The sequence below is a fragment of the Saimiri boliviensis genome, chromosome 9 (genome assembly GCF_048565385.1).
Source record: "Saimiri boliviensis isolate mSaiBol1 chromosome 9, mSaiBol1.pri, whole genome shotgun sequence".
Lineage (NCBI taxonomy): Eukaryota > Metazoa > Chordata > Mammalia > Primates > Cebidae > Saimiri > Saimiri boliviensis.
Window position 1 is genome coordinate 57546740 of NC_133457.1, and position 24031 is coordinate 57570770.

A 24031-nucleotide genomic window follows, 5' to 3' on the forward strand; every position below is an offset into this window, starting at 1 on the left:
CTGCAGCAGGAGTGCTTGCTGGAAAACTTTCCTTGGTTCAATAGTTTTCTATTGTTATGAATAGGACATCAAACATAATTAACATAATCCCTTAGAGGCCAATTTTAAGTGAAACCACTTTTAATTACAGGTAATTCCTTTATTCTCCCAAGATGATGCTAACTTTCCAACTGGGCGTATGAAACATGTCAAAATCTCTGCAAAGTAAACCCACTTAAAATGAATTGGTATAGTCTATCAATCCTTAAAAGTATACAATTATTTTGATTACTTGGCCAAAACAAAGAGAAAAAGAAAGGTAAACCCAAAGAGTCAAACTCAAAGTATCATAAAACCAAACAAAACAGAAGTTTTGACAAGTTCTAGATTTCTTGAGGTTTTGAGAGAAATGGTTTGCGTTTTTTGGAAATAATGTTTGGTTAAAAAGAAAATCCTAAGTCAATATTCATCTTTCATTTTTAGTATTTTGCTGGTACCCTAATAATCTGTTTCAATCCTAAAATCCTCTATTACCCAAAACCATCATATTAAGAAGATAGGATCCGTATGTCCAGAGCCTCCACAAAGGAGGTAATCAATATATATGCATTAAATGAAGCAGTGAATGAAGCATTGAGTTCACATTTACCTAGGCTCCAATGTGTGTTAAGTAAATTCAGAGTCTTAAAGCATGAGTAGGACATAGACAATAGTCCACCTCGTCTGGAGTTCTACATTAGCTTCACTTTGTCCACCCGGCAGCCTCACCATTCTCACCATTCTCAGCCCCGTGCTTCCAGTGCCACAGTGCTGACTCAGGTGTGGCATGTGCTGTACGTTCCACCTGTGACCAGGGCTATGGACAGATGATCCCATCTCTAAAAACACCCTGTATCTATGTTTTTTTTTAGGTAGTTAGAACATTCAGAAGGCATCTTCTTTTCAACATCTTGGGCTTTGGCCCCGATTAACAATGTTTCTCAACCTGCCGCGAGATAGTGGCTGTACCTTTTCGTTTCTGAAATCTCTACATTGCATCTCCTATAATATAGGGTGTTTTATATATAGATACAGATCTTTTCAGAAGTCGGCATAACACATATCTTTGAGTATATTTTTAAACCAAGAACTGCTCATGTATAGGCAATTTAGATTTAAGAGCATACTTACCCTAGTTTAACATAATAACAATACATTATTGAACATTCTTAGTAAGGTTAATGATTGCTTACCTCCTTGCCTTTAGTATCTAGCATGAAAGAGTTTATAGTAGGCATGTTTTGTAAGTTTTAATTTTAATTCTAGTTTCTCATCTTTGTCACAAAGACACAAAGTTAAAAAAAACTACAAATATTTATATCAAGGAAAACTATTAATACTTAGCAACTCATTGTCTAATATGTCTAACATTATGTTTTTTGCCATGGTGCTGCTTTCTGGACATTTCTATCACTATGAGCTTGAGGAAAGGAGAAATTCGAAAGTTCTCTTCTTTTTTTCAGAGGGGATGGAGTTTCACTCTTCCTGCCCAGGTTGGAATGCAATGGCGCAATCTCAACTCACTTCAACCTCCACCTCCCAGGTTCAAGGGATTCTCCTGCCTCAGCCTCCCTAGTAGCTGGGATTACAGGCACCCACTATTACACCCAGCTAACTTTAGTAGAGATGGGGTTTCACCACATTGGCCAGGCTGGTCTCAAACTCCTCACCTCAGGCGATCCAACTGCCTCAGCCTCCCAAAGTGCTGGGATTACAGGCGTGAGCCATTGTGCCTAGCCAGCAAGTTCACTTTCTATCTCCAATCTTCTACGATGATTAAACACTCCTAGGAGCTTTACCTTGACCTATAAATTATCTCCTCAGATATAGATGTCTATTGCAAGATTGTTTCCTTGAGTTCTCATTCCCTAATGACACCATTGTATTTCCTGGTGAGAACGTTATTAAAATAGTTACCAATATTAAGGGTTATTAATATCTTCACTCTTATCCCCAGCTGGGTGTGAATGCATGAACACCACTTTTCTTCTTGAGCACAGCCATCTCAAGTGTTCAGCATGTCTGATATGTAAGAACTTTCTTATTAGTATCTACTTCAAATGTTATCTTTCTTATCTATAGGCCATTTCATTAATGTCTATTTCAGATGTTATCTTTCTCATCTGTAGGCCATTTCCATGTCTACATGGAGATTTAAAATAATTTCCTTCCTCCATTATATTTTGTTCCTTGAAGGTATTTTATAATCAGAGTGCATGTTCCTCTCTCTTTCCGAGATTTCCTTGTTTCAGGCAAAACGTTATTAAGTGTCTCCAGTCGAATCTTGTGGATCTTGTGTTATGCCACTTGTCTCTTGAATGGAGATGAGAAAGGAGCATCATATTCTAAGTTGAGAACCTAGGAACGAAAACCAGGATGGTTACAGTCTTTCTCATCCTGCCCTGTATCTACTTTTTAAAATTCCTTAAATGTACAAATAAAGATTTAGAAATGTAGAAAACTAGATTCTATAATAAATATTGTAAAAAGCGGATCATTGAAATTTTATATCTATGATTTAAACCTTTCCATAAAAATAACCAAATCATTATCTCTTTGGCTTATACTTGCTATCATTATAAATCTTTATTTGTCCTGTTACACAATATAACAAGGACTATAAATGTCTTGCATGTCATATGTTACCCAAGAGAGACCTTCCATTTTATCTCCTTTCCTTTACTAGTTGTGCTTTTATTTACTCTTCTTCTAAGTCCACATTTCTATTTTTATTAGTGTCATCACACTTTGATTTCAAGTTCTAGTATTTCCTCTTTTTTTTTTCTTTCTCTCTTTCTCTCTCAGATGAAGTCTCACTCTGTCTCCCAGGCTGGAGTGCAGTGGCACACTCTTGGTTCACTGAAACCTCCGCCTCCTGGATTCAAACTGTTCTCCTGCCTCAGCCTCTCCAGTAGCTGGGACCACAGGCATGCGCCTCCAAGCCCTGCTAATTTTTGTATTTTTAGTAGAAATGGAGTTTTACCATATTGGCCAGGCTGGTCTTGAACTCCTCACCTTATGATCTGCCCACTCCCAAAATGCTGGGATTACAGGCGTGAGCCACCGCGCCCGGCCCTTCATCTTTAATATCTCTTGCAAATATATTTAATATGGATTCATAAAACTCAATTAGCATATTATTATAAAAGAAAAAATAAAATAATAAAAAACATTTTAATATACTAGTGTAGATTATAGATTCTGTAAAACTCTATAATCAGCCTGGAGTAATTTTAAATGTCATTTAATTTTCAGTGGCTCATAAGCTTAATTTTCTTTGCTGTCTAACACATTTGATTTTTAAAAAATAATTGTTCCCAGAAAGTTTTTTTTTTGTATATACAGCCAATAATATTCTAAAATTTTATGGAAAGCCAAAATAACTAGAAAAGCTAAAACAATTTTGAAAACAAAAAATAAGGTGGGCAGAATCACCCTACCCAATGTTAAGGCTTATTATATAGCTACAATAATTAAGACAATGTGCTGTTGAAGGACAGACACATAGATCAATGGAACCAAGTAGAGAACTGAGAAATAGACCCACACAAATAGACCCAGCTGGTTTTTAATGGAGTTCCAAAAGCAATTCAATGAAGCGATTTAATATCCATAGGTGGAAAAATGAACCTAAACTTACACCTCTCACCTTACACAGAAAGTGATCATGGACTTACATGCAAAACTCTAACGCTTTCAGAAAAACATAGGAGAAAACCTTTGGGATCTAGAGCTACACAAAGAACTTTCAGACGTGACTCCAAAAGCACAATTTATAAAAAGCAAAATCAATAAATTAGACCTCATAAAAATTAAAAACCTTTTTCTCTGTGAAATATTTACAAACCATACATCCAACAAAGGACTATTATGTAGAATTATTGAGAACTCTCAAAACTCGACAATAAAAAATTCAACAATCCTTTTCGTTTTTTTGAGACGGAGTCTCACCCTGTCGCCCAGGGTGGCGTGCAATGGCACAATCTCAGCTCATTGCAGCCTCCGCCTCCCAGCTTAAAGCAATTCTCCTGCCTCAGCCTCCCAAGTAGATGTGAGGACTACAGATGTGAGCCACCATGCCCAGCTAATTTTTGTTTTGTTTTATTTTGTTTTTAGCAGAGATGGGGTTTCACCATATTGGCCAGGCTGATCTCGAACTCCTAACCTCAGGAGCTGATCCATCTGCCTCCACCTCCCAAAGCGCTGGGATTACAGGCATGAGGAACGCACCCAGCCAACAATCCAATTTTTTAAAATGAGAAAAAGACATGAAAAGCCATGTCACCCAAGAGGGCATATAGATAACAAATAAATACATTTTAAAATGCTCGATACCATTTTGCTGTTAGGAAAATGCAAATTAAACCACAACAAACTACCACCACATACTTCTCAGAATGACTAAAATGAAAAATAGTGACAACACTAATCTGCCAAGGAGGCAGAGAAATTGAATGACTTATATATAGCTGGTAGGAATGTAAAATGTTACAGCCACTCTGGAAGACAATTGAGTGGTTTTTTAAAAACCTAAATATGCAAATACTATACTACCTAGTGATTATACTCCTGGGCAAATATCTCAGGGAAATGGAAACTTACATTCACACAATAATCTATATGTAAATCTTAGCATCCTTACTTGTAAGAGCCAAAACCTGAAAACAACTCAGATACCCTTCAACAGACGGGTGGTTAAACAAACTGTGGAACATCCATACTGTGGAATATTACTCAGTAATAAAAAGGAACAACTATCAGTAATTCAGCAACCTGAATGATTATCCAGCAATTTATGCTGGGTTAGAAAATAAAAGACAATTCTAAAAGAGTATATACTGCATGGTTCCCTTTATATAACATTCTCGAAATGACAAAATTATCCTAACAGAGAATAGATTATTGGTTGTTAGGAATTAAGGAAGGAGTGTGTGGGAGGGAAGTAGGTGTGGTTATAAAAGGGGAATGTGAAGGATCCTGGTGGTGATGGAAATCAATCTCTCTCTCTCTCTTTCTTTTTTTTTTTTTTTTTTTGTTTGTTTGAGACGGAGTTTCACTCTTGTTACTCAGGCTGGAGTGCAATGGCGCGATCTCAGCTCACCCCAACCTCCGCCTCCTGGGTTCAAGCAATTCTCCTGCCTCAGCCTCCTGAGTAGCTGGGATTACAGGCACGCGCCACCATGCCCAGCTCATTTTTTATATTTTTAGTAGAGACGGGGTTTCACCATGTTGACCAGGATGGTCTCGATCTCTTGACCTCGTGATCCACCCGCCTCCGCCTCCCAAAGTGCTGGGATTACAGGCTTGAGCCACCACGCCCGGCCCTCTCTCTCTTTCTTTAGAGCCAGGGTCTTACTCTCTCACCCAGACTGATGGCATAATCCTAACTCACTGCAGCCTTGAACTTCTGGGATCAAGTGATCCTTTCAAGTAGCTGGGACTAAAGACACATGCCACCATGGCTTGCTAATTTTTTTAAAAAAATTTTGTAGACACAGGGTCTTGCTTTGTTGCCCAGGCTGGTCTCAAATGCCTGACTTCATGTGATTGTCCCACTTCGACTTCCCAAAGTGCTGAGATTACAAGTGTAAGCCACTGCAACCAGCCAGAAATGTTCTTTTTCTTGACTGGATCAATGTCAATATTCTGGTTGAGATATTGAGCTGTAGTTTTACATGATATCACTGAGGGAAAACCCAATGTAGTATACATTGTCTTTCTGTATTATTTCTTACAACTCTTTATGAATCTACAATTAACTCAAAAAGCTTAATTTAAAAAAAACTGTGTTAGCAAATTGTGAAGATGAATCCATTGAAATGAAAAAGACACCTGCCAGGTGCTTATTTTCTCCTTTGGTTTTTCCTGCAAGGTTTGCGAGGAGCGATTGCATTTGCTTTAGCTATTCGGAACACAGAATCTCAGCCCAAGCAAATGATGTTTACCACCACGCTGCTCCTCGTGTTCTTCACTGTCTGGATATTTGGAGGAGGAACAACCCCCATGCTGACTTGGCTTCAGATCAGGTGGGTGGCACCATCTAGCAAAGGAAATCATTATGAGGCATGGCTGTGCTGTTCAATTTCTAGTATTGCTAACTTAGTCAATAGTATAATGGCAGGTCTCTACCCTAAATTTCCTGGCAGTCAAGTTGACCTTCACTCATGAGGTAAAACAATATGACCTGTACCAACTGCACTGACTTTTCCAGGAGGCTTCCAAATCCTAGAATGATGTCTGTTTGTAGTCTGTCCCTAGAGATTGATTTATTCATCTATCAATTCTTCCATTCAACAATCTGTATTTGGTACAATGTGATATACTATGGAGTTCATAAAAATAAGACACAGGTCTTGTCCTCAAGATACAATCCAGTAGGATTGATACAGAAAAAGCTATAATACCGAGGATAAAGTGAATTTATTTTGTTTTTAATTCCTCATAGCACTTACAATAGAAACAGGGACATAGGAAATGCTTAAACATACTTGCTTAGTGAGCCATATGCTTAGCCAGAGGGATGCTATAGAAACCAGGTAGACACTTCCATACAGGAAAAGGGGGTAAAGGCTTCAGTCAGTGGCCCTCCAGTAAGCAGTTCTGAATGATGATTGCTGACATATGGGAGGAACAGAAGATTTGACAAAAATGAGTAGCTGGTGCCAACTGTGAAAATGGGTAAATCTATTTTGAAGTGTGGCTGTCTTTATTTAACGTTCTTGTGACCTGGGTCCTCATTTTCATATCCCAGAAGATAACAACAGTGCTTTAGGTAAATCACATTTTATTTCTCAAATCTATACATTTTGATGATCATGCAGTTGCTTCCTGGTTCCTACCCATTATCTATAAGACAAATTTATACCTACTGCATTCAACACATAAAGATCCATCTGACCGGAAAAGGACTTCCAAGAAAATTCTTATCATCAAGAGTTTGTTATTACAGTGCCTAGTACAGTGCCTGGCACATCGTAGGAATGAGTACGTAATTCGTGAAAAATTAAATGGATGTGACCACAAATGTAAACACTTTCATTAACCGTTTACTGCAGGTCTCACAAGTTTAGTATAAGAAAGCTTATGCTTAAACCAGGCCAACTGGCTATGCATTAAACCAAATTCAAGGAAAAAGGGACTTCTTGAAGTACTGTGAATATTGCTAAACACATAAAAAGGCTTTGACTAAAGGTGAATAGAGAGTGTTTGGAAATGCTTCCTGAATTACTTTGTAAGCACATAAATGTGACTTGCAATTTCTTTCACAGTGGTGGTTACCTGTAGGCTCCCATGGATGAGTACACAGATTCCATTACACTCTATAGCACTGGGTCTCCTGTGAACTGTTAGTAAGATGGTGGTGTGTTTAGGTTTCTGGAAAATAAAATTCAGTAAGTAGATTGTTGGATGGAAAAATTAGGGCTTGGAAACCAAGTTAGAGGATGCGGCCCCCACAAAATACAAGTACTGAATACCCTACCACATAAGTTAAAATATTCAGAACGTAAATTAGTGATGCCAGCATTTCCTTAAAGTAATCAAATATAACTTATTTTCTATTATTTCCTTTTTTAATCCCCCCAAAAAGTTGTCCCCAAATCAGTAACATGTTTTATCCTAAAGTATTTACCTAGCTCTCTTACAGTGTTTCCCTAAGGCATCCACTGACTTCAAATAGGTGTCATAACTTACGCAGCCCCTTGATATCTGGTTCAGCAGGAAGAGGGGAGTATGATAGCAGGGCTTTAAACAGATTAGGACAGTTATCCAGGTTATAGGACAAGGCCCAGTAAGAAAGGAAGGATACTGATATGAACCACGGTGGCCCAGGGTGAAGCGCCTGGTAGCCCGGCCAGTGTTATTGTGGCCTGCCAGGGAGGACAGCATGGGGCGGCCACATCATGGAGATGCCCCAGTGGAAACTGACTCCAAATGGCCCAGTCGATTCAGTGCCAGACTTGGCCACCAGACAAGAGGGAGATGGTTAAAGGTAGGACTGTGTGGTATTCAGGGAACTGAGCTGACAGGCTTCCAGTCTAGTGAGCAAAGTGATCATCTCAGCTGGGAACTATAGTGTAAATCTGAAGTCAGGGTGGAAACCCAGTCAGAGAGACCAGAGACCCATTCATGAGAAAACTAAAGGAGAAAAACTGAAGTTCATAGATTTGTGGGCCCCTAGGACAGATAGGTACAGGGCAGAGTAAGTTAAGACCAGTGGCTCTCAAACTTGAATGAACATCAGAACTGCATAGAGGGCTCATTCAAACCCAGATTGCTAAACCCTAGCCCAAGTTTCTCATACAGTAGGTCTCGGTCAGCGCCTGAGAATTTGTATTTCTACCACATCCGGGAAATGCCTGTGTTGCTGGTCCCAGGGCCACACTTGGAGAACTGCTGGTTTAGACTTCCTACCCGCTGGTAGAGATGGGGCTAATGTTGATACTGTCAGACGTGGCTGCAGTTGCCAAGGGCCAGGCACACCTGAGCCTGCCCTGTAGATTCCTTAGCGCCTATACTAAAGGGAGGAGGGGCTCACTTAAAGAGGAAGAGTCCCTGTGCACGGATCAGTGGGAGGGAAATAGGACATAATAGAATAAACATTAAAGAATAAAACTGTCATTGTGTGTATACAAATACACACTAACTTGTAGTGATACCATCATATGCTCCACTTTCCTATCGTGGTTTATAATGTCGTGAAAGAAATTCCCAATTCCATTATAGCTTTAAATTCACAATCGCCCATTATTTAGACTCTATTTAGCAAGGCTTTACTTGTTTACAGAGTGATGTCTCATTAACCAACTTTCCTGTCAGACTCTTCCCCAAAAATATCGCGAAGTAGGTAAATTGGAGCTTTAATAAAATAACATAAATGGAGAAACCCAAGAGATGGGAAGACAAATGTGATATTGAATGAACCCAAACACCCTCACTTGAATGTGATTTGTTTATCTACTTTACATGGCCTTCTCGTCTTGAGTCTCCATTTTTTCTCTGAAATTATTTGATATGTATTTGAATTAGTTTTTCTTAATCCCCATAAAATTTGCTATTTCAGCCACAAAACTACCACAGTAGGATGCAAAGAAAATATTTCATATAAGGCACAAATGGATAGTATTAATATAAATTGCACTTTGATGGAACTGGCTTTAAAACAGTAATGATCCTATGTTTAGAGAAACAAATAATAATGTTTATATGTGAAACAAATTTCCCTTTAATTGCGTCTTGTCCTAAGCACCATTTGAATTTCTTGTCCCGAAGCTGTTGTATTTTCTTTTTAAAAATAATAATGGAATATTTGTAATGCAGCATTGGAAATAAATCAGTCCTTTGCTTTTTAAAATTCTAGAGAAAAGGAAAAGAGTCCTCCAGCATTATTTTGGAGGTTTTCATGTAAACGAAAGTAGAATGGTTTTTTGATTAAAATCTGGATCTCCTCCCTTCTGTGGAATTCGTTAATATTGTCGGTGAGGAAACCCCAATTGAAATCTCCAAGGACGAGGTCTGCTGTTAGTCAGGAAACAAAAAAGACCAAAGGTGTCAGGCTTTGCCCTACAAAAGCCAGTAAACAAGATAATCGTCCAAATGGTTGCACATGCTTACAGATAAACATTAAAGACCACAGGGTAGAGCTCTCTGGCAGTGGCACCAGATAATAAACTTCAAGATGGTAACCCCATTCCTGGCTTAATATAGGGTGCCACATGGAGCTAACAAACTTTCAGCAAACAGCTCATGAGAATGGAGCCCATACCACAGTGCAAACCTTTCCGGGGCTCCCCAGATGAGAATGTAGGACCCATCGCTTCACGATATCTGAACCACAGTGTGGAAGGCCTTGAATGCCAGAGTAACACAGTATTTGTCTCCCAGATGACAAATAGTTAGAAAAGCGCCCTTAAAGACTAATGCCCTTTTTGGCCTTAGCCCACCTGTACCCAGGTGGAAAAAAAAAAAAAAAAAAAAGAAAAGCGCCCTTAAAAAGATAACCTTTACAGCTTCCAAATTTTGACCTGTGAACACTCTAACAGTAATAACCGATTTGTATTGAGGGCTTACTCTGTGCCAGGTATTAGATAATAAAGTGCAAGGCACATAACCTCCCTGTGGCTCAGCTTCTAATCTATCAAATGGGGATGCTGATAGTAGCCACATACTAGGGTGGTTGGTGGCTGCCAGCATGGCCCATGGTTACATCACTGTCGGGCTGCAGAACCAGGCTCCAATCCAGGCGGGCTAAGCCTAGGGCCTGCTCACCCAGCTAGTGCATTCTTCTGGAACCCTGAATAAATGAGCTTGTTCTCAATGCCTGCAATCTACCCTGATTAACAAATCCTTTGAAGAAAGAGGTGTACTTTTTAAACCAAGACAGGCCTGTTAAAAACAAACATGGGAAATCTTCATCCATCACAAGTGATTGGGCTGACTAGCTCATACAACACAGAAATTCTTCAGTGCAGATTTTCTTTTTGACTGGGACAGTTACAGGTAAATCAATTAGTCCAAAGTAGCCAAATGGAGAAGACTGTCTTTCTCAATTACAGGAATTTAGAATTACAGGACTTACGGGAATTTGTTACCCCTCAGGCTCATCTCCCAATCCCATTCAGAATCCCCAACCATCCTGCTGTCAGCCTCTTCCCCAAATCAACCAACAAATTTGTTTGCATACATTGACTTATGTCCATTGCAGAGTGAGTCACTGTTAAATAGTGCAGTGCTTCTACTATCAATTTTTTTTTTTTTTTGAGAGTATCTTGCTTGGTCACCCAGGCTGGAGTGCAGTGGTACAATCATAGCTCCACCCAGCCTTGATCACCTGGGCTCAAGTGATCCTCCTGCCTCAGCTTCTCAGGTAGCTAAGACTACAGGTGTGCACCACCATGCCTAGCTAACCTTTTAAAAATTATTTTTAGCCGAGATGAGGTCTCATTACATTGCCCAAGTTTATCTCAAACTCCTGAGCTCAAGCAATTCTCCCACCTTAGCCTTCCAACCCTTACAGGCATGAGACACCGTGCCAGCCCACTATCAATATTTTAATTAAATATTTAAACTCTACTTTTGGTTTATGACAAAAAACCATCCTCAAATGATTTATTTATCACTTGTACCCATTGGCTTCAAAGTTTTAAGGTAACAGCCATCACAAATATGTATACAAAGATAAAAAGAGAACTGTCCTTTAGTAATGTTTTTAAGTCTTAAATGATAGCAGAGTTAAATGTATCTGCTCACATACATTCTTATTGCGGTGAAGAAATGTTAATTTAATATAATGGGGGAATATATATAATTAAGTTATCTTAATATTAACTGTGTTCTGTTTGCTTTCCTTTCTAGCATTCAAAGTTTCACGCAGGTTTAACAGTTTGCTTCACTGATATATTAATGTAGTGTGTCAATATATACACATACTCTGGAGTTAGACTGAGCAGGTCCCAACCCTGCCTCCCTCTCTTAAAGCTACAGGACTGTGAGCAATAAATTTAACCTCTTTATGCCTCAATTTTCTTAATCTTTAAATTTGGAATTATGATATCTACCACTTTAGAACATTAAAAGGATTAAGTATTCTGTGTGTACAGAATTTAGGTCACAAAGTAAGAGCTCAACAAATATTGCTATAACAGTACAGAAAGGATATCTATGAGCCTTTATAAGCCTTTCTTTTCCTACCCAAATACTGTTTTATTGTCCCACCCAACACACATACACATATAAACTATTATTACTTAATTCTATTTATGAAATCATAGTATACATGGAAAATTTAAATCGTCTTTGTAAAGTTTAGTCTATTTTCAATAGTAGCTAGACTCACCAATTTCACAGGCAACTCCTATTTCTGCATTCAAAATTATAAACATCTTAAAGAAAAATGCTCGCAAAAAGGATTATATTATCCAGTAGCTAAAAAAGTTTCTTTCTAAAACATGCTTCTGTCTCCTTCTTAACATAATAATCTTTGCTTGGGAACTTTTTAGATATTTAATTTATAACATTTCATCAAGCTGTATTGATTCTGTTATATTTTATAGTGATTTTATATAAATTTGTAGACTTTTATCAATTTATGTTAATTGACAGACCTGAGAAATATGCTCTGTCATGAAACATGGAAAACCAGTTTACTCATTTGAATGTAGATTGATACCGCATATTCCCTATCTGGTACTGCCTTTTAAAATTATGTTCTATTTTCTTTAGGTTCTTCTACAATACATTTTATAAATCTAAATATTGATTGCTTAAATCAATCTAGCTTGACATTAACATTAGAGATACTGAATAACTGTAGTAAACTATTTTTAACCTAAAAGTATTCTAGGTTTATAACAATTGTTATGAATTAGCAGTTCCTAAATTTGCTTTCAGTACCAAATAAGTTCTTTAATATGCTTTCTTTCTGTGTGCAAAATTGTCCCTGCCGGCTGTTCTCCACAAGCCATGTTCTTAGTCGTCTTCTCTGAAGGTGCTCTTCAGAATATCAGTATCAATAAGCTTTTCTCATTTACTAGGTTTACCAAACAATGGATATTCTGGTCTACTAAAGGAGATTTATTAGCCTGTTATCATAAAGCATTATTCAATATGGTGTCCTTACTTTAAGTAATAGATGTAGTCGTACTTTAGATAACAGCCAACATCTGAAAAAAAAAAAAAAAAAAGAGGGATTTTGAATGCAGTATATGGAATTTGTTAATCAAAGGCTGTAGAAAAGGATTCCAGTGCTGGTCACTTTCTCTCCCTCTGAATGTAGCTAAAAACACCAAACAGAATGCATGTAACAGTTATAGGAAGATTCTAAAAAGTAAATGGTGGCAGACATATTGGGGGAATAAACCAGAATTCAGAGTACTATTGAACTAGTGGTGAGTTTTCATTTGGTTTCCTCTCTGGAATCTCTTGGCCTAGACTAGCGGTGTGTTATGAAGGTAAAAATACAGTTACTATATGAACCAGTGTCTTCGTTTGTTTCGTGTTGCTATAACAGAATACCTAAGACTGGAAAATTTATGAAGAACAGAAATTTATTTTCTCCCAGATTTAGAAGCTGGGAAGTTCAAGATAAAGGTGCCAGCAGGTTCAGTTGTCTGGTTACTCTCTGCTTCCAGGATGATGCTACCTCCTCTGGAAAGGACAAACACACTGTGTCCTCACACGGCAGAAGGTGGAGGGCAAGAGGGACAGACTTTCTCCTTCAAAACCTTTCATATGGGCGCCCAATCTCATTCACTTTCCAAAGGCTGCAACTTCTAATATTGTTGCATGGGGATTATATTTCAATGTGAAATTTGGAAGGGACAAAAAACATTCAAACCATAGCACCCAGCATTCTCTCCTAGGCATTTACTCTAGAAAGTAGAATGGAGATAATGACAGCATCTATCTCTGAAGATTAAATGTATAAAGATTAAATGGGAAAATATACATGTTAATGTCCTTTGAGCAGTGCTCAGTACTCATAAAATAATTCTATTTTAACTTACAGCTTTTATTAGAAATGTCAGTGAATTATTTATATGTATATACCATTTTCAGATTATGTTGAGAAAATTGTATAGTTTTTTCTTCTTTAATTTATAGTATGATGAAATATGTTAATAGATGTCTTGATACTGAATTATCCTTACATTCTTAAGATAACTATTTTTTCCGAAAACTTTATATGTATAATAATAACTAAGATTTTTTCTTATAGTTTTCTTTTTCCCTTTGTGGGAAGAGAGCTATCTTTATTGGGTTTAGGTATTATTAAGCATATGCTATATTTATAACATGAACTAAAGGTTTTTCCATTTTTTTATGTTCTAAAATAGCATAATATACAAATAATCTAGTTTTTAAAAGCTATATCAAAGTCAACCATGCAGCCCTCTGGTTCCTTTAGCCATTTTTAATGGTATATCTTCTATCACCTTTCCAGCGTCTCCTGTGGTAATTTGTGTACTCAAGGTATTTGTAGCTAAAAATGGTCAAGTATTGGCAATTTCATATGGTTTGGCCTAAAAGTAAAATGAATATCTATATGCCCTTAACCTAGTTTCACCCATTATTAACAAACTGCCCATTTTGCTTTCTTGCCTTTCTCTCTTTATATATATCACGTGCATGTACATTAAATATAATTATATGTGAAAGTTTTTTAATTTGTTGCTTTATTTTTCACAGAACCATTTGAATGTGAGAGTAGGCATTATATGCTTCTTATCTAAATATTAAGCATGCATCCTCTAAGAATAAGGATATTCTCTTAGATAACCAAAGTACCATTATTTTACCTAGCATTTTTTTTTAACTATTGACAGTATTATCAGTACATATTTAAGTTTTTCCAGTTATTGCAAAAGCTTATATTTTAAAATTCAGGATCCAATCAAGATAAGGTGTTGCATTTGCTATTTTTTTTAAGTCTTTTTAATCAGTTTTTTCTTCTTTTTAATTTTTTTCAGAAGAAACCAGGTCAGTTGTTTCATACACTATTCCACACCCTGGATCTGCTTTTTTTCTCATAGCACATATTAATATATTCTTTTCTGTGCTGTGTTTCCTATAAACTGGAAATTAGGTCAAGGCTTGAAATTCAGGTTGAATATTTCTGGCAAGAATATTCATCAATAATGTTGTGTGCTTAATAACGGATATTTCATATCAACAGGCACATGAGGTCAGGCTGTTCCACCATTGGTAATGCTGTTTGTTCATAGGTGACAGTGGTAACCTCAGTACAAAGGTATATTTTTACCTTTGTAATTAGTTTTTAATCTGAGGGAGGATACTTAAGAGCAGTATAAATATCCTGTTTCTGACAATCTTTTACCCACTATTTTCAGCATGCATCAATAAGCATCATCTGATTCAACTATTACATTTAGGATAATTCAGTTTTGTATTAAATTGAGTTTCTTGATTATGTTACTCAAATTGTCTACATCTTACCTATAGTTTTACTAGATGTATCAGATTCTGAAAGAAGTACATTAAATTTCCTACTATAATATTTTGTAATCATGGCCTTATATTTCCATATTATCAATGGTATATATTATTAATTTGCATGTATATATTTGGCTATGCATATCAGGTTAGCATAGGCAATATTCAAATTTGCCTTTCTATTAGTCTGATATGTCTTACTTATCCCAAAATTAAAACTTAAAATGGTCATATCCTACATGTATGTTCATAGCCCTCTTTCATTCTCTAATTCTGGTAATGGGGAAACCTATAATGTAGAGTGAAAACAATATAGAAAAGTCCTTTTTATAAGCATTATGCAGTGGAAATTCACCCTTTTTATTTTCTTTTTTTGGTTACTGGTGAGCTAGTATTGCTTTGAAACAGATTTCAGTGTTTTGATCAATATTATTTAATTCCCTGGGATCCGTAACGTCTCCTTTTAAAACATAAAGCCTTATTTTTTAATATATTACAGTCTTTTACTTACTAGTATGCATTTTAAACGTTAATGAAACTGTTTAAAGGAATGACTCTGTTCAATAAAAGACCCATTTTGCATCTATCCTAAAGATTAACTGTGTAACCAAATGTGAGATTTTAACTGAAGTTTTTAAAAATAAGTACTGGATTCTACCATAAAGGGTCACTTGGAAGAAACTGCTTAAGACAGGGAATTGCCCATTAGAGGCAAAATGTGCTTTAATGCAGATTTCATTATACTTAGTACAAGTAGCTGTTTCGCAAAAACACTACAGGAATGTTTGGATGAAAATTAGCTCTTCATTTCTTTTTTTTTTTTTAAATAACACTCTTTCTAGTGCTAGTTTTGTGGTAAAGATCGTAGTCAGCCAGTAATGAAGCTGCCCCATGTTTGGAGATGATGATTCAAAAGCATCTCCAATAGTTTTCTCCTTGGTGGCACTGTCGGCTTTTCTTTCATTATCTATAGGATGCAATTTGGCCATTAGGGGTTATCTCGTGTCCCCCTCAGGCCTCCTTTCTCTCTTCTTTTCAGGCATAGCACCCATATGAGTGCCCCTTAGATAAACCATTCTCTTCGTCGAGAGAGCTCAGCTGCAGTGCTGGGAGTGGGTTTGCTGAGCCCACTCTGACGGCCGTCACAGCCTGCTGTGGGTTTCCTTACCTACCCCTCTGGCTATGCTGCCTCCACTGCAGCCTGTGTCCATGTGGATTGCAGTTTATTCTGACCTAGCCATCAAAATAAGCCCACCCTTTTTTCGTTCACTGTCACCATGGGTCTATTCAATTGTGTAGCACTTTTGTCATTTCAGTGGGATTCTCAAAGAAAAGGGGGATGGCATATGTTTGTTTAAAACAGTAATCTTTATTTTCCATTAACCACTAGGAGGCATTTGAGCAGTGCTTAATTTTTATGAGTGTAAAATAATACATGATCGTTAACTAAAATGAGGAAACTAGAAAATTATTTTAAAACATACAATTCACCTGAAGTCCTTTCACACAGAAATAATGATTAACACTTTAGTACATTTTTCTAAAGCCATTTCTATTGGCAATCAGAGAGATTTTTTATAAAATTCAGATATTCTATTTTTTACTTAAAAACAGGATGATCACTTTCTAATCTTATTGGCTATCTTTTGAGTTTATGCTTTTAAGAACTAAATAACAGAATGATATAAATACATCAAAATTATTTATTTAAATTTGTATTAAAGTATATTAGACTAGAATAATTTTAGACTATTATAAATGATACTATGGTTATTTTATTTATGTAAAAACTTTATATCTCTGATTTCTTTTTTAGGATAGATTATTAAAAATGGAATTAGGAAGTCAAAGGGTAGAATATCTTTTAAAGTTCAAAATACATTTTGCCAAATTGCTTTCCAGTAAGGTTGAGTTAACTTAAATACCAGCAATGTAATCTATTTTGTCCTTGGTGGCTTTCCAATTGGTTTCTTATTAGTCCAGGATAATGCATGCTTTTGAGGATACCTAACAGTTTTCTAAAACTTTGTCCTGATTCCAGAAGCTCATTTCTTCTGGGTCTGCAGGAAGATGTTCCCGTTTCCTCATTCAGTAAAACATCTTGATAAGCTTTGTGCTAATTTTCTTGTCTTTGCTAGTGTTTGACTATGGAGAAATCTTTCTAGACTCACTATTTGCCAGTGGACAGGTGTGTGGATTGCCCCTGGCTCCCCTCAATGTCCATCTGGTTGTTCATCACATTCTTTACTTGGAGCCATAGCTAGCAGGTCAATTTGCAACATTTGTTACCTAGGCCCCAGGATCTAGCAAACATTCGTCTTTCAAGCTATGCCCTATTTGCGTAACATTTTCTGCTGCCCTCACCATTTAGTTTCCAGGCTGTGTGGCCAATGGAGCACACTCTACTCCTGGCATCTCCACCAATGGCTACCACTTTGCTAATGGGACACTTCATCCCACAGGATGTAATGTGTCTTTGCAAATGCTATCCTCCATCCCTCATTCATTCCTTCATTCATTCACATTTATTTGTCAAATGTTAATTAAGCGTCTACTGTGTGCCAGCCAATGAATAAAGCATGGAACAAAAGAGACAGAAACCCCTGCCTTTGTATAGCTGACACTACATCCCTAATTCACCCTTCACTCCTGCCCTGTGACCTGTTGTCATAGGTTTTTTGGTTGATACAAGCACGTGTTCTTTAAATTGGGGCAGACAGTGGGGCTATAAACAAAGCATGTTCCTGCCATCTCTAGACAGGCAAGAATGCCCTATTCTCCTGGTTGCTTTTCTCAAAATAACCATTGTCGGCATTCTGAGTATTGAAAACTTCTGTGATATTCTAACACAAGCTTGTCCATGGCATAGGGTTTTCAGTAGTACTGGAGTTGTTTGCCTTTTCTAGGCCTTGAAAAGGGTTTTACTAGGAAGTTAGCAGGAACACCATTAGGGAATGCTAACTGGAAACCATTTCAAACAGTGATACAAGGCGTTTGCAAAAACAACTTGCCCTGTTTTATGTTTTTCAAGGTTAACTTTAAGGCAACGGTTTTCAGAGAGAAAATTATTCTACCAGCAACAAAAGAAACACAAGACTGTAGGAGTAAATGTATTTTGTAAAGTTAATGATATCATAGTATCGTTTTTGATTTTTTATGCTTTACTTCATATTTTTGCTTCCAGTTCTCGACACAAACATTTGGCTAGGATTTTTTTTTTTTTCAGTCACCGAGTCAAATTCTCAGTCTGTATAACTCAGTAGGGCACCCAGGTGAAATGAAAATCTGGCCTGTGTTTACATCTTCATAACTAATTTCTCACTGGGTTGTGCAGTGTGCCTCAGCTTCTAATGCATGCTATAAAAATAAATAACATTATAACTTTGACTCTCTCCAAGTGTGTTTGCAATAGATGAGGCTTAGAGGGGGATAAGGTGGTGATTTCAAGTATGTGACACATGTCTCAGGGAAACAGGAAGGCAGAATGTCGATCATGGCTTTCAACACATGTGTCTCAGGGCATCACTTTGTCATGCATATAACCCTCTTCTAAACATGCATGCTTGTGAGTATATACACATGATTGTGTACATGTAAGCACACATGTATATGCACACACAAATATACTCATACATACCTTATATCTCAGCCATACTGAAACACTTTAATTTCTCCCAAACATGCCACACTACCTATTTCTTCTTCCATGCTTCACACTGAGTCAGTCGTCTCCTCCGAGAACCTTTCACCCGTCAGCAGCCTCCTGCTCCAGCGAAGGCTCTTTCCTGCTTTGTACTCCCACCCCATTCCCACAGTTCCCATCCTGATAGGTCATACCACCCAGAAGTCACTCATGGTTCACTAATGGATCCGAATGACAACTTTCCACCTTAGACTGTGAGACTCCTGAGGGGGAAGGTGAGGCCTGGACTTCTTCCCTCTGTCTCTCAGCTGTTAGCACAGTGCCTGGCACCCAGTGGGCATTTGGATGACTGCTCAGCAGTCAGCCGGAGATGCCCTAGCCCATTCACATTCCTGCTGTGCCGGGCAACAGTTTCCACTGTCTCTCCTCAAACCCCCATCACCCCCTCCCCAGCCTTTTCTTTCAGCAGATCATCTTCCCAATTCTTAAGAGAATTGAAACAATCAGAAGATAACTTCCTCAAGGTCCCCAGTGTATCTACCTTCTGCCTCAGTGCCCTTAAACTCCACCTTCCACCATATCACAAACGGCAAACTGACTTCACTCCCGTTAGGGCTAGCCCTTCTGCTTGCTGGTTAATCACATCCTCTCTACTTACTGGAAGACTTTACTCCAACATTTGTCTCTTTTCTCGCTCCCGTCATTATTTTGCCCTTTTCACTGGATCATTTGAAAACCCAGTTTAATTTTTTTTAATTTATTTAAAAAAAAAATTTCTCTCCAGCTATAGCCCATTCTCTGCTGTCTTTTACAGCAAATCCTTCAAAAGAGTTATATATTGTCTACAAATCCTTTCTTCTCACTCTTTCTTACTCTGATCAGTCTATAGCCCTATCATTCCACCAAAACTGTTCTTGTTAGTCTTGATACTCCCCTCAGCATGGCTAAGTCCAATGGTCAAGCTTCACTTTGCATTTTTAACATAATTGATCTTACTTGAAACACTTTCTTCACTTGGATTCTAAGACACACTCCACCTAATTTATCTCATACTTCCCTGGCCACTTCTTGGCTAGTAGATACACCAGTTTTTCTGCAGGAACTAGTCCTAATATCATAGTGGTTTACAACCACAAAGATCAGTGTTTTGTTCAAATTCTATAAATGCACAGGGTCAGCTACAAACCTGCGTGACTATGCTGGGCTCATCTGCAGCTCAGCTTGGCTTGACTCTGTTTGGGGCTCTGTGCCATCTGTTTTCCCATTCTAAGGCCCAGGCTAAAGGAGCAGCCCCATCTGTAGCACTCTATTCTCTTGTGGAAGAGGAAGGGAGCAAAAGGTTTGGAAGTTCCAAAGTTTCTAAGAACTTCTGCTTAGGCATGGCATGTATCATGTCTACTCACATTCCATTGGTCAAAGTCAACCTGTGAATTACATCTCCTCTGAAAACAGGGTAATAAGTTGTTTGCCCTCATCTTAAGCCCCCCTGAGATGTGGCTTCAGTGAGACCATTGACAAGTTTCACACATGTCCTCAGAGGACTGGGGAACCCAGTGATAGACTCGCTGTCTGACTCACATCGTTGAAATCTGAAGCCTCAAAAGCTGGCTGAAGTGGTCTGCAACAGCAGAGTGAGAGCCACAGCTTGACATGTTGCTACATTTCCACCAAGAATGTATCCAAAGAGCGTGTTTCCTGTTGATTGATGTGTGTAATGTCATGGAGAGAGCCCTTGTGGAAGTGGCTTAGCTTCTGACCTAGAATGTTACCTGGAAGGGTGAGAGGATCACAGCAGAAGATGACCTGGGTTATACAGTTAGATGCTCAGGGGCCAAGGCAGTGGTGGATGGAACATACAGTCCATATCAGGAAACTGCAGCTCAGAGGGCCCAGGGGTGGATGGGCCCCTGAAGAGACCTCACAAATGCCCACATGAGCCGGCTCCCAATATCCACCACAGCCAGATGGAAATATGCCTCAGTCATACCAATTAAATGAAACAGTTCTTGCCCATTTACCTCTTCCTTTTCCTCTGTCCCCTCACCTTGGAGAAGTCAAGCTAACAAGTAGGAATGGGGTAAGGAAGAGAAGGAAAATGAGAAGATTGCCCCTTTGCCCCTGGCAGCAGGCCCAAGCTGTTGAGGGAGGAAGACTCACTCCAGCTGAAATTTAGAGATTGTTATTATTACATATTACTAAGCTAAGACTATGTGATTAGAAGTAACCAGAGGACTTAAAAATGAACTATTGGAGAGTAATAAAAAGTCAAGGACCCTGCTCCTGAATCTGAAAAAGCAGAGGGATGTGTGTGTGTGTGTGTGTGTGTGTGTGTGTGTGTGTGTGTGTGTGTTGGGGAAAACGGAGACATGATGATGAAGTCATTTCTTTTGCACGCCACGAACCACATTTGTTCCAAGTGGCCTAGGCTTCTATGCTGTTCCCTGGTTGCGTCTGCCTGGTCTTTATGATAGAAAGAGGTTGCATTTCAACTTTGTGGAAACCTGGCAGCTTCATTGATATCTTTGTCTATGAGCATATGACAGGCTAGAATCTGAGTTTGCAATTGGCTGACCTTACATTTGACCCTGTTTACGTGAAGGAAATGTAGGCATCCGGCCAATTTAGGACCAAACAATTTCGTAGCTGGGGTGTTGAGCTTCATTTCCTTCTTCAGTTATAAATGCAGTTGAAGCTGATTCCAAAGCAGTTTTAGGAAGTCAGTAAAAACATTTAGGCGTCACTACTACTGCTTTATTAAATTTCATCTATTGTTTTGACCTTGCTTGTGTTTAAATACGGAAGTAAAAAAAAAAAAAAAATACGGGTGTGACCATGGGGGAGTGAAGGGGTGTTAAGTCATTACACCACCTTCTTATCCAGTCAGGAAACCCCAAGCCGCGGGGCCATTTCCTGCTTTAGTAAGCCAAGGAATGCAATCCTGTCGTGTATGTGACTCAGGGTAACATGACTCAGGTTAAAAACTGGGTCTGTGGAATTTGTCTCCTGGCCAGGAAAATGACAATTCAGTTGCTACTAGAGTTAAGTGGAAAACGTATACTTTTGCCTTCATTCAAGCTATTGTTACTTTTAAAGAATTGTTGGGAACATAAGATCGAACTGAAACATGATAGCATAAATTCTAGTTATTGGGAATTAGGACAACCCTTGGGAATACTGCCTTTTATTCCCAGCTCTACGTATGCTTTACGTTGGACCTTAGACATCATACCTCTGTCCTTAAACGTGAAAGAGCGACTGTTGCTAGTCAGCACTCAATAGCAGGCAAATTTAAAATGCTCATTTAAATGCAGGGTAGACTAATATGATCCCTTACCTATGCATTTATTTGTTTATCTAGTTCTTCATTTCTTAAAATGGTCCCCTTTACAGAAGCACCTCAGGGTACAAGCAGCACATTAAAACAGTAATTAAAATAGATAAAACATTACAAAGAAGCAATTAAATTGAGATTACGTCTTGAAACACTGTTATGCTGAAAACTATTTAAAAAAAAAAAACTGTTCATCTTATCAGTATAGCAGGCACATGGGCGAGGAGTGGGAGAGCCTTTGCTGTGGCTTTGAGAAGTCACAGATGGAAAATGTGGTGAGACAAATGATTTTAAACCTTGCCTCTCAATGTAATTTTGTATCTCAAATGTAGTATTCTGGCCCCCAGTCCCCACTCCCCAAGCCCTAATCTGCTCACCCACAGGGTGGCTTGTTTTATACCATACCTTAATGTGTCCCTTGGCCAGAACACGCTGCAGAGGATTCAGAAGCCTCTTTCTCAGAGTCTGTCAATGGAGTCCTTAGGCATACTTTGTTGATCATGCTTAAGTACTGGAAACAATCAGAGGACCATAACCTCAGAGAACATTCTTCCAACTTACTAGGAAAATCATTGTCATTCATCCCTAGCTCCTACCCAACTGGGCCCCATGGGCTGGCAGTTTTCTTACACAACGTCATGTCCTCTCCCATCTTGTATGCCTAAGCAAGCCTTTGTTAGGCTCTACTAACTGACCTCACCAGTCCCATTTCATTTTCTAGTGCTAAGCACGCTTACTTGCAACATGCGAGTTTATTTTTATTTTTTGAAATACAGTCTCACTCTGTCACCCAGGCTGTAGCACGATATCGATTCACTGCAACCTCTGCCTGTCAGGTTCAAGCAATTCTCCCTCCCTCAGCCTCCCAAATAGCTGGGATTACAGGCACTCACTGCCATACCCAGCTAATTTTTATATTTCTAGTAGAGATGGGGTTTCACCATGTTGGTCAGGCTGGTCTCAAAATCCTGACCTCAGGTGATCCTCCTGCCTTGGCCTCCCAAAGTGCTGGGATTACAGTCTCGTGCCACCATACCAGGCCCATGTGAGTTTCGAGTTAGAATTTGCGTGAGTAGCAGGCAATTTACAAAAGCCAACAATGCTATAACTGTGTAGTTTTCAAACATGTGAGAGCTTGGTGAGCATTCTGAACTAGGGAGCTGAAAATGTATTGTCTGTTTTGTTGACATGAGGGCACATCTCCACTGAGATGCTGCTCCGTAACAGTATATGAGTCCTTTCAGAAACTGTTTTGTAGTAAGCCTATCTTGTTTGTATAAAATTGTCACTTTATGCCCTTTTTGCTCTACACTGACCTTAAAGGGTGGAGCTCCACTATGCAGGCATCTTCCTCCGCAACCTGTCTCCCTCTCCCATTTAAGCAAGATCAAATCATACCCAGAATGGTTGGATGGATGAATGTGAGTGAGTGGGTAGATGGATGGATAGGTAAGGGATGGGTGGTTGGGTTGATAGGTGGGTGGATGGATGAATGAGTAATAAGGGTATGGGTGGTCAGGTGGGTAGAAGGATGGATGGGTAATTAGGGGGTGTGTGGTTAAGTGGGTGGGTAGCTGATGATGGGTTAGCAGAGGTGGATGGATGAGCAGATGGGTGGATGGATGGATAGATGGATGGATGGATGGATAGATGGATAGATGGACAAACAGATGGATGGATGAGTAAATGACACTCCCTAGAGGATATTTTAAAGGATACTTTACATGTGGCCAAATTGAAAGTATTGGGCAGAGGTGAGGAACTCTGAGAGAAGGGCCCACAAGGGAGCTAGCATAGAAAACTTAGAAACCACAGCCCATCCAGAGCACACAGTCATCTCTTCAGTATGACTCTGCATTGAAAGATAACAAGGCTTTCTTCTAGAAAAATAAAAGTATGGATATTGGCCCATGTGAAATTAGCAATCACAGTCTTAGGCTGTCCTCAATGCTTGAAGGATGCATATGTTTACCTGCCGAGATGCCTTTGACTGACTCTTGGGTTCTTGATAAAACTGGAGACCAATGGTCAGTAAGGAAGTCACTATAAATACATGCTAAGTTACCTGACACAGTAGGAATATTAGTTTG

The 24031-nt window shown here is 38.6% G+C and overlaps 1 protein-coding gene across 2 annotated transcripts in view; it reads left to right on the top strand.

The window, feature by feature from the left end:
• Positions 1–24031, top strand: part of SLC9A9 (solute carrier family 9 member A9) — a 565509-nt gene that overhangs the window by 365068 nt on the left and 176410 nt on the right. For both annotated transcript variants that reach the window (XM_074405917.1, XM_074405918.1), the window contains exon 12: positions 5891–6044. In XM_074405917.1, coding sequence (XP_074262018.1) covers positions 5891–6044 — 154 coding nt within the window. The remainder of the gene's footprint in view (positions 1–5890; positions 6045–24031) is intronic.